The 12,269-nt window shown below is 40.7% G+C and overlaps 1 protein-coding gene across 1 annotated transcript in view; it reads left to right on the top strand.

The window, feature by feature from the left end:
* The first annotated feature begins 1,110 nt into the window (after positions 1-1,110).
* The window catches only part of RAB38 (RAB38, member RAS oncogene family), a 45,665-nt gene continuing 34,506 nt past the window's right edge, over positions 1,111-12,269 (top strand). Inside the window, exon 1 of the mRNA XM_011363275.2 lies at positions 1,111-1,315. Coding sequence (XP_011361577.1) covers positions 1,114-1,315 — 202 coding nt within the window. The 5' untranslated portion in view covers positions 1,111-1,113. The remainder of the gene's footprint in view (positions 1,316-12,269) is intronic.

Raw genomic sequence — 12,269 nt, 5'->3', positions numbered from 1 at the left:
TCCCAAGCACAAATATATATTGGTTAAAAATATGAATGAAAACAAAACAAAACTCTTGGCACCAAAAGACTTAGGTTTGAATTTAGCCTTTTCCTTACTACCTGTTTTGACCCTGGGTACTTTACTTAAAATATGTAGGCCTTGGTCTCTTCATTTGTAAAACGTGAAGAATAATGATTTCTATTTTTAAGACTGCTGGAATGATTATGTGACACGTGTATAAAAACTGGCACATAGCAAGCGATGGATAGATACTTGCTATTATTATCACTTAAAATAATCTGACCAGTTGTTTAACTTGTCTTTCAATGTAGCTCAGAGCTTTTAGGGTAGGAGAGGAAGAGGCTAAAAACCTCCACGAATGCCCTCCGCCGGTTCAGCCCAATTATTTTTTGTTAGACTAGTAACAGTTGAATAGATGTGAAATTGCTGTGTTCACATTCTAAGGATGCTGATAGGTCAGGGTTACCATTACCAGGACACTGAGGAAGAAAGGAGGTTGGAGCAGCTCAAATGACTTGCTCAAGATCACTTGCCTCAAAAACCAGCATATGCAGGACTTTCGCCCACATGTCCTGCCTTCTGAAACTGTATTAGACACTGTCTCTCTTCCAAATTCTCTTCACAGTGTGGGATGGTGTCAGGGCCTGTTGCCCCAGGAGCCCAGTCTTCAGCTTGTCACTATCATCTCCTGCAATTCACATAACTTTTTCGATACTCAGTTTTCTCGCTCACCAACATGGAAAGTAAAACCCATCCCTTACAGCTTCATGGCCAGTATCACCGGCGAGAAAAGCTCTTTGGAAACTGTAAAGCGTTCTATCTATAACCTCTGCAACAGGTATTAAACCTGTTGCAGAGTCCCTTGCTTTCCAGTCCTCGGGAGTCCCTCCAGTCTGCACAGCTCCGGATAGGAAGAAGGATTAACCCCTGCGCGCTTGTCTGGGCGTTTCTCCAGGAGGACGGGGTGGAGTTCCGCCCCTCGGCCCCCGCCCCGCTACCTCCTTTCCCCAGCGCCTGCACTCGCGCTCCGCGAGTCTCTCTCCCGCCCAGGCCCCGGCTGTGCTTCCCGGCCCGGCAGGCAAGGCACAGCAAGGCGGGCGGGCAGCTAGGATGCAGGCCCCGAACAAGGAGCACCTGTACAAGCTGCTGGTAATCGGTGACCTGGGCGTGGGCAAGACCAGCATCATTAAGCGCTACGTGCACCAGAACTTCTCCTCGCACTACCGGGCCACCATCGGCGTGGATTTCGCGCTCAAGGTGCTTCACTGGGACCCGGAGACAGTGGTGCGCCTGCAGCTCTGGGACATCGCAGGTGAGCATTGAGGGAGGAGGCCAGGGGCGGGAGCGCTTTGCGGCTGGTCTCGGGTCCCGCGGAAGCGTGCTGTAGCCAAGAGGAAAGCCAGGTCTCCCGGGCGCTGCGCCGAATGAAACTTTTCCTAGTGGGTTGGAAACTTGGTTTCAAAGAAAACAAAAAATCTTTCTAGCTCTCGCTGAAACTTCCACCGCATACTCTGGCGCGTGGAGCTGTTGCTTTGACTCCCTCCCGCGCCCTCCGGTGGGATCTTTCTGCCCAGCGCGGGCCTTCCCCAGGGACGCAAAGGGAGACCTATCTGGAGTTGCATTCAGTTCTCATTTTCCGGGCGCGGGCAACCCTACTGGTGACGCGACCCTGAGAGTTGAGCCCGCCCTTCCATGCCTGGGCCGACCTAGGGGAAGCCCCTAGACGGGCTCACCGCGGGAACTGGGAGAGTTCCACGCAAGAGGAATTTACCAATTCCTATCTTCAACCGCTCACTTTATTCCAACTTTCTCCACCCCCAGTTCTACCCTCAGTTAAGCGAATTTGAGGTTCTCTGTTTTGAGGAAGCCCAAGACGTTTCTGTGTACATATGGGGGTCAAAGTATTCTTTCTCTTTCTCTCTCTGGCTCTCTATTAGAAGGAATTTGTGTATATATTTTAGGGCCAGTTTTGTCTAAAGGTTTACGACATTAACCGTGAAATTTCTTCATTTGACTTTAAAGTTTTCATTAAGAGGCCTGGAAAAAGAGAAGCTTCTCCACAATGTTTGACATCGGAATTTGATTCTGAGAGTTTGTACTTAGAGTTAGGCACAGTCAGATGTGAGGATGCAAAGCGTCCACTCCAAGACTGAGTCCCTGGATTGAGGCTATTTGCAACCTGGATATGCCCAACCCCTCATTATAGATCCTGGCTCCGCCACTCGTTTTTGCTCAGTGGATTTAGACAAGTCCCTTCTGCTCAGTGCATCCCAGCTAAGTGGAGAGAGGTTCGACAATGACAGCTCAGGAATCTTCCTGCTCAGAAGTTTTCAGGCTCTTTGGGATTCTGGGATGAACCACTTCAAACATTCCCACTTCACCTTTGTTTCATAGGCTGTGGCTTCAAGAACATTTTTAAGTGCTGGACCCAAATTAGCTGATTCTCTTTCAGAAAATAGGTTCGTTTTAGCCGGTGCAGTTGACTGGAAACATTTTATCATGGCTTGAAGCAAGAACAAATGTGGAAAATTTTTGAAAGGGCATTTCTGGTTCTAGGGACTCCAGTGCCTCTTTAATCATCAGCTGCCAGGTCTTATGATAAAACTCTTGGCGTGTGGACAGATTCATGCATTCAGAGTCATCTTCAGCAGTGCTGGTAGCACAGGGGTTATCAGAGGCCAGAAGATGTATATCATCAGCCACTATCTGATTGGACTTTTCATTTAAAAAAAAATGCACTATGAGTCTGTACACTTCGTTGCTGGATTTTAGTGTCTGAAAACTCTTTCAGATGAGAGAAGTTTCCAGGACTCAGATTTAGAAGTAACTTACTGTTTGGAAGGAGTACAGCTGTAATTTAGACTTTTGTGTCAAATGCAGGTGAGGATGTGACTTCAGGCATGTTATATAATGTCCATGGATCTCAGTGCCTAAGAGCCTAAATTCCAGAGTCAAATTGCCTCTCTGTCTGAGTCCTTGTTTTAGTCCATATGTCCTGGGTGATTTTAGGCAAGTTCCTTAACTTCTTGGTCTCAGTTATTTTATCTGTAAATAAGCAGAATGCTTTCTCCCAACCAATGAGAGATGAGTAACCAAGAAATGCCATCGAAAGGTGACAGTACCTACTATTTAGGAGAGCAACCAGGATTATTGTTACACTAGCTATTATTTATTTTTTTGAGCATGTATAAATGCTAGGCAAGGAGGATATGATATAAATGTGTGATTAAATCCTAATAAACGATGATTTCTATGTTATCCATATAATCTGTTCCAAAACAGCACCGTTTTTTAGCTTTACTCATATTACAACACACTGTCATGAGCAATTTAACTCCTAAACTTAGAAATGCCTCCTGAGACATGGTTCTGGACAAAGGTTGCTGTAAAGGCTACAGTCACAGAAGCCTGTGTAGACAAGAAGTCTGAGGAGCCTGGGAAAGTCAGTTCTACAGATATGGCCGTGTGCATCATCTCAGTAGGGGAGCTCCTTTGTCCCAGAGCTCTGATGTTCTATGGTAACCTCTCTCTGGCAGCCTCCAGCCTAAAGGCCTTGTAGGCTGAGTTAGAAGTTGGGCAGCAGGCAAAGCTGGTTGGGAGAAGCTAGGCCACTCTGGGATGTCTGGAGCATAGTACTGACATGTTTCAGGCTTCATAGGTACCCCGTAAGGAGTGAGTACCTGTGAAATCCAGCCTCAGCTGTCCACCCACACTTCAGTCAGTTAAGTTTACTTTATTGTACTTTCAAATTCAACTTGTCTCTTCAAACATAAGAATGCTTCTCTCTCTCCTTTGTGTTCAACTCTGGTGTATATCTGGAAGCAACAGGTAGTGAAGGCTATTGGGCCTCACTTTGAGAGAGTTGGGAGTATAGATGAGATAGAGATCTGCGTGTCCTGATGGAATATCAGATCCATTTTCTATAGAGGGAATCTTAGCTCAGTCTCAATATTCATTTGGTTCAATGCCAAGTCGGGCCCCATTTGTCCAACAAACTCCTATGATATATATCATATAGCCACTTAGACTCGCCAGTCTGATCCTGAAAGACACCAGAAAGTACCTTTCAGGGCTTGTGAACTTGACCTTGAACCCAGTGCGATGAATCCCACAAACTCTGTAGGAGACAGCCATCTCCCTGAGTCCCAGTGATTCTACCCTAAAGGAGAAGCTGGGCTAGCTCTGGGTTTAGAAGCTCTTGATAAAATGAGAAAAACTGAGTTACTTTGCCCAAGGCCACACAGCTAATAAGTGGTAGAGCCAGAGCTGACCTAGTTCTGTCTGGCTTGGAATCAAGCTATGTTCTTTATGGCTATAGTCTTGTGAGTGCTTGGTGCATAGGCGATCTACAAGGCTTATGCCTTCTTCCCCTTTAAAGGAGTTACTTTTTCAGTGGAAGGGTTATCTTTGCCTTCTCCTTCCTATGGCTGATTGGTTTTTAGATAATATTCAGTCCCACTGTGAAGACAGTAGAAGGAGATGGAATGTAAATGTATTTCTGAAAATTTGATTCTTGGTTATAGGTTCAATTCTTTTTATAGATTTATCAGAAAAAAGTAAACAAAAAGTTCACACTTGAGATTTTTTTTTTCCTACTCCTCTCTAATCTCTAATACTATAATTACTCTATTAGTACTTTCAAAGAGAACTAAACAACTTTCTCTAGAACTCTTGATGTGCTTTGAGACCTAGCTGAAGGAATGGGAACAGAGTAATAGTAGCTAACATTTCTTAACCATTTATTACAATTGTCCACACATATTTAGTTTTTAATATCTCAGTACAATAGCTGTTTAAGTGGTAGTACTGGAATTTAAAACTTGGCCATTGAATTCAGCACCCAGGTTCCTAACAGCTTCGCTCTACTTCTCACAATTTAAAAATAGAATACTTTAGACATATTCTAAATTATAGATATTCTAAATATATAACACTTGACATCGGGCAAGCCATGAAACTTTGCTGGACCTCAGCTGTCCCATGTATAAAATGGCAATTGTTTGATTTTTCTGTGATATTATATGTTTGTATTATTTATCTCTTGCCATCTCTATCAGTTTTAGTATATTCTCACTGTGCCCAAGTAGTATGTGGTAGTTTATTTCAACTTCTTATTCCAAGCAACTTGGGCAAATTATTTAACTTCCCTGTCATGGTTTCCTGTCTATAAACCAGGGGCAATAGCAGAATCTGCATCTTAGAATTTTTAAAAGAATGAAATGAATTAATTCATGTCAAGCTGTTCCTCATATGTAATAAATGCTGAATATATGTTAGCTATTACTCTTGTTGTTTTAATTATTATTACAAATTACGTTTACATACATTTTCCTGCTTAATTTTCTCAGCATAACTGAGGGTATAGATAGAGCAGGTTATGTTAACCCTATTTTATATTAGAGAAGATCAAGAGTCAGTGAAGTGAAGGACTTTCCCAAGGTCGCAAGAGCTAGCAAGTGGCAGAGTTGAATAGGAACGGACGGTCTGCTTAATGCCAACATTATATGTATTCTAGCACGCATATATATGGGCAGAGAGTCAGGAGCCCTGGAACACTGACTCCTCACACCAGTGGCTGTGAGATTCATCTGGGTCACAGTGGTGTGTTACTTTACAGATTGGAAGATACTTCCACATTGTGAATTCAACTGAGGGAAGAGTTTGGACTTGATCATCTCTTCAGTATCTATTTCAAAATACTGTACTTCTCCAAGGAGTTTTAGAAGAAGGGTCTTAAATATCAATGTAATAGATCTAGATATGCAGAAAGAGCTAAATTTGGTGACTACTATGTCAGGCAAAAGAAAGAAAAGCACATCAAATAGTGGCCGCTCTCTGTTGGGCAATGGGCAGTTTATTGCCTTGTTTCTTGCCTGGATAATTATAGATTTTCTAAATACCACACGGACTAACATGATATGTGCTTATGGGTAAATAATGTATACATGGAGCAAAACAATGAACTTTCAAAGTAGGGAGGTGTGGGGAAACTCCTCAGGGCTTCTTGCAGGCCAATCATTAGCATCTCCATTTATCATAGATGCATGTACATTAGGCATGTGGGACATGTCCCCTCATCTAGGTTTTAGAGGACTAATTCTGACAGGAGAGCACATAGTAGCCTGACCAAAGAAAGCTAAGTCTTTTGAGAGGAGGGCATTGGGAAGAAGCAGCACTTATGAGCTTCAAACCTACAGTTCTGCCTTCGTGCGAGCATCTTCTTTATGATATCTCACTTATCTTGTAAGATCAATATGTCATAGCAGAGTTGCATAAAAAAACAGGATTTTTTTTAATTATTAATAAAGTAGCATATGCTCAATGTAGCAAAATTGGAAAGTACAAAAGAAAACAATGACAACAAAGGAATACAAATAGAGAATATCTACAATCAACCCACTTAATGAGTTAAGTAGTAAAGGATACTATTTGTAAGTCTAAACTGGACATCTTTCCCCACACACTGGACTTTCTAGTTTGTGTTAACTATACTACCTTTGTCTTAGTCACTTAGACTTGAAACCTCTGTCATCTTTTCTCTTTCTCCTTTGATTCTCCCACACCATCAGTCTCCAAGTCAGATTGTGATTATGCCTCTCTTGCCACTCACTGCCCTCAACCAGGGACTATTATGATTTAACTGTTCTGCTGTCATAGCCAGCTGGCTGGTTCTGGTCTCCTCTTCCTCTAGTTCTTATGTGTACCAAGGTCAAGTTTATCTTCCTAGGATGTTGTTTTAGTGGCTTCCAATTGCTTGTAGATTATAGATATCATGATGAGAAGAATTGAAGTGGTGGGGTGAGGTAATAGGAGGGCTGATGACTAGGAGGAGGACAGATTCTAAGTCATGGAGCTATTGAGGGAGGAGTTTGTGGGGTCTGAGCTAGTGAAAAGTGACTGGAGTCCTTGAGGCTTGGCCATGTCAAAAGGAAACCCAGGATCTGTCTCAATGTGGCCTTGTCAGGAACACAGTTACTCTCATTGAGGGTCAGAGGGTCTCATTAAATATTGTTTTTGTTTTACTGCATTGTATCCAAATAGTTTTAAAACTTGATGATTTAAGAGGTATAAGATCTTACCTGGAAAAACTTATTCATTCACTCAATAAGCAGAGAGATTTAGGGGAAACGAAATGGAATAATTTTTGCTCTTGTGGAATCTGATAGTCTAGTAGGGTATAAAGATTTTAAGAGATAATCATGGAGATAATTATTTAATTACTGTTTTGAAAGCACTCTGAATGGGAAGTGGCAGGCATGAAGAGAAGGTAGAAAAAGGGGGCTTACCTCAACCATGGCATGGAGGTGAGAAGGCACCATGAGGACTGTGGGCGATCTGGCCTAGCTAGAGATCACCGTGTGTGAGGAGAGAGCTGGTGAAATGAAGCAGCGAGTCAAGATGGAACATGTATGCTAAGCTAACGATTAAGAGTGACGATTCCTTCCATTTATCAGTTTGTCATGGCAATCTTTGCAGTTTAAACACTACAGTAATTCTAGGAACTGGGTCTTGCTATTTCCAGTTTTATAGGTGAGGAAACTGGGCCAAGTGTAAGTAGACCATGGTGCTTGTTACATACTGGTTGTTCAATAAAAGTGGTTTGGTGTTCAGCAGTCACTGGGGTTGACATTAGAATCATTGCACACCTGAAAAAGTTTTGAGAATAGCTGTCTCCTGGTAGGCTTAGAAGCCTTTCTTCCCCTCTTCTCATGATTAACTTTGGGGAATCCTGCAAAGCCTTCAAACCATTGAGAGAACTCTTTTTATTTCTTTCACTCTCTTTGATTCTGAGATGCAAATTCCTGGAAGGATATGGTGGCCCTACCACTTCTGGGGTAGAAATCAGTTTTATTCTGTCAAGGGAAGATCCTCATCTTCTAGGTTGGTGTTCTAGAGTAGTCTCCCTCTACTAGACAAGGTCATATCTGTAATTGTTGTTTGAGGTTCCAAAGGATTGAGTTCCACTAATTAATTTTTTTCAGCTGTTTGAGAATTTGGTTAAGAAATTATATGATCTTAAATTACTCTTTGACAATAACTCAGGTTTTAACTTCCACCATTCCCCACTCCCTCGGGTGTTAATCAAATCCTATCTTGAAAAATAACTTTATTCCTTTTTTTAGTAGCCGGGTCTTTACCACTCATTTGAACTACTGTAGCAGCTTCCTAAATACCCATCCCTTCCTCAAGTTTTCTCACCCATCAGTTTGTAATCCACAAGGGTGAGACATCTCAGCATAGTATCATTCTCCAATTAGGTATTCTAGTTTGGCATCCTTCAGTGGATCCCCATCACTTTCAGAATCTCACTTCCTTCAAGAAGTCTCCATTGAACCCCTGTGACTGAGGGAGACATTGTTTCTCTGTTCCCATAACATCCCATGCTTACCTCAGATTAGACTTTCTTCTACTGCGTTGGAATGTCTTTTCCCTCCACAGTGTAACCTAGGTCCTAGGATAGTACTTGGTACTTGCTAGTTGGTGCTCAATGAGTATTTGTTCAATAAAGTTTTTCAGTCACCTAGTTCATTATTGTTTTAATTAAGATATATTATTGTAAAAATTCTTCAATAAAACAAAATTTATAAACTTTGTTCATGCTTGAAAGATTTCATAATTTTATGAACATCGACATATAAAAATGCATACATTTTAGAATCAGTAAATATGATAATCACTTAAGGTGGCATTCTATTATTTTTTTCACCATAAAAACTGAGAAGTGACCTTAAAGACCATTCTTAAAAACTGTTCATTTAATGAAGTTTTCAAAATTTGGAGTGAAATATCATTTGTTTGGAGGTCAAATGACCAAACTGTATCTTTATGATTTTTAGATACAGTATATGAAGTAATTGCTTCTTGAAAGGTCATTTTCACAGAGTTAAAACTTAGGGGGCTCATCAAACCAAATCCTTTATTTTACAGATGAGGAGCTATGCTTTGAAAAGAAGGTTCACATTAGTTTCTCAGGCCCATCATCCTAGTTAATGATAGAACTGGGATTATAATGCAGGCTTTTTTGATTTATTAATGATGAGATTTGAATAATAAATAACTGTTTTTTAGCAACTGGGCACAAAAGTAATCGAATTTGGTAGGCACCTAGCCCTATGGGCACCCAGAGTCATCCAGAGTCTGGCTTCAAATAGCATTCCTAATATAATTGCCCCTCACCCTCCATTATGAGGCTTAAAATCTGGCCATTTGAACTCCTTGCTATTCCTACTCATGCTCCATGTTTATTGCCTCTGCCTTTGCTCCTGCTCTTCTTGCTGGTTCACATGCCCTTCCCTTTATTTCCACACATCCAAATCCTACCTCATGTTTAAGACCCATCTGAAAGGGCAACTCTCTGCATAGATTTCCTTAATTCTCTCATTCCAGTGGTAACTTCCTCCCTTGAATTTCATGCATCTTTTCTTTATTCCCTTCTAGCACTCCTCCCTTTAGCAATACATCAGTTATTTTGTACTTCTCTAAATATCCTTCGTGATTTTTAGCAGAACTTGCCACAAGTTATTCCTTCGTGATTTTTAGAAGAACTTTCCATGAGTTATTCCTTCGTGATTTTTAGCAGAACTTGCCACGAGTTATTTGTTACATAATTTAATGAAATGACTGTGGAGTCAGCAAAGAAAAGGAAAATCACCATGTAGGAGGAGAACCAAGCAAAGGCAGGTTTTGAAAGCAAAGGGAAAAGCGTTTAAGAGGAGGAGAATCAATCATTTCAAATGTCTGAGAGAAACTAGAATTATTACTTTTTGCTCTGAGTCTCTACTTTTTGAAGTCTATGTTATCCCGATTCATTATTTAACCTTTCTTTCTCATCAGCCTTGCATAAATCTGCTCTCTCAAGATGACCGATGAAAAACTTATCTTGTACAATGTAGAAACTCATTTTCAGCTTTTGAAACTGCCTGCATCTAGCTTTACCTTCTTGTTGAATATAGGTAAGATTTGCCTATAAAAGATGACCAGTGGTAAGATGAAATGAGAGTCATTGTTTATGGGGAACTAAAGAAACTGCACAAAGAGCTTGGGTGGTTCTGAATTGGGAACAGATTTTTTCAGAGTGAATCTTGAGAACGAGCAGAAGTTTAGTAGGCATCAAAAGTAAATGAGTTGAGTCAGAGATCTTGCTTTATTCAGTCCACTCCTCTCCCTTCTGGGGTTCCCTCTCACAAATAATAAGTCAATATTAATTGTTACTTCATTATGTAACGAGTACTTGTATTACCTATTACCAGTTCTATTCTATTTTGCAAGCTCTTTGTGAGCATAGACTAAGAACCTTTCAGAGTGTATGTACTATGGAGACATAAGGGGACAGTAATTGAGTAATTCCATGTGGGTTTAGAGAGTCTCCAGTATAATTAGGGATGCAGGCTGCAGAGGTTTGCAGCACATAAAAAACAGTACAAGGCAGGGCAAGCAAGTAATACAGTGTCAGTGCTCTGTAAGTACAGAGGGAGAAGGAGTTGAATGTGGGGCCAAGTAGTCAGAAAAGGATCCAAGAAGGTAAGGTTTGGTACAACCTTAAAGAATAGGTAGAATTTAGGTAGAGAATAAAGGGGAGGGTATGTCCCAGTGAGGGTGCCATGAAGTGAGTATGAATGAGAGTAAGAAACAGAATTTAGCAGAGCCTTACAAGGCATAGTTTTGGGCAAGACTCTGATCTCTATCTAAGGGTTAGCCTTTAACCTGTAGATCAAAGTGTGCAACGTTGAAAATTACGTAGGAGCCCAGGGGTAAAATAAATGAGCTTTGCCTGGCAAACACTTGTTCATCTTTCAGAAGCTTCTGAAAAATCTGTTCCCAGTACTGGACCACCCTAGGAAATGGGACCAGAGCTTTCCCATAATCCTGGCTCCCATTTCGTTTCTCGACACAACTTCACATACAGCTAGATGGATGCAATACAACAAGGCCAAGTCTGTTTAAGGGTATTTTAATGCAAAGAAACAAACATGGGATTCTAGATAACCATTCATAAGAGCTTTACTATAAGAAGAACTGATCAATAGCAAGAAATTCTTTTAAAATAAAATTACAGAAATTTTACCGAATTCCAAATATTTTGTTAGACTTATTTTCATAAAACCAATATAAAAACACAAATTTAAGGCAGTGTTTTTGTGATATAAAACAATGCTAAAGGAATAGCATCTCAGCAATTTTTTTTCTTTATATTGTGTGTTTGGTACTGGTCAGGTCAAATAAACTAACTCCTAAACTTTATTTATATAATGTGGACCTCGTATTTCTGAATGTTATGAGTTTTCAAGACATTCCAATATCTGTTTTATTAGATATCTTCCAATTCATAACTGTTGGGAAGTAGTTCAAATTACTTTAAATCTCATATGTGTGACATAAGATGTTATCAGCATCTTCAGTTTTGGGTACCTGCTGTAGGCAGTAGTGGGTTCCTGAAAGTGTTTAATTATGAAAACGATAGGGTGAAAACAGATCTTTGAAAAGTGAAACTGGTGGAGGTGTACAGAATTTCAAGTACAAGTTAAATCTCAGCCCTGACCACCCCTGGAACTTCAGTCTCATATATTCAACTACTTACCTAACATACCTGTCTAACAGACATCTCAAACTTGTCAGAATTTGATCTACTTCCATGAAACCTTCACCTCGAAAAGTCTTCTCAATCTTAGCTAAGATCAACTTCATACTTTCAATAATTCAACCCAAAAGTTTGAGAGTCGTGTTTGAGTCATATCATAATCTATATCCCATCTATCATCTCATCTTCGAATATATCCATAAAACAATCAGCATTTACCGCCTTCACCACTGTCACTTTGGTTAAATCATTATCTATCTCTTGCCTAGATTATCAACTCCCCACTTCCAACCTCGACTCCTGTAAGTCATTCCTCAGTGCAGTAGCCATAGTTAACCATTTACTCCTGTCATTTCATGCTTTTCATCTGCTCACCATTCTTCAGTGCTTTCCTCTCTCCTGCAGAATAAAAGGCATCTGCTTTACAGCTCCAAACTATCTACAGTCTGGACCCTGTGATCTGCCTGCCTCAGCGTGCACTCCTCTTCCCCTAGCTCAGTCCTCTCCTTTGTGTTCTCCAAACACTTGCCAGACACATTTGTGCCTCAGCATCTTTGTACTTGCAGTTCCCTCTGTCTAAAACCCTCTTCTCCTAAGTATCCATATGGCTTGCTCCTTTATCTCTTTTTTTACTCAAATGATACCCACATACCCTCTTCTCTTTTTCTGCTTTATTTTTCTCCATAGC

Source organism: Pteropus vampyrus, unplaced genomic scaffold (assembly GCF_000151845.1).
Source record: "Pteropus vampyrus isolate Shadow unplaced genomic scaffold, Pvam_2.0 Scaffold84, whole genome shotgun sequence".
Lineage (NCBI taxonomy): Eukaryota > Metazoa > Chordata > Mammalia > Chiroptera > Pteropodidae > Pteropus > Pteropus vampyrus.
This window is presented reverse-complemented; position numbering and strand designations above follow the sequence as displayed.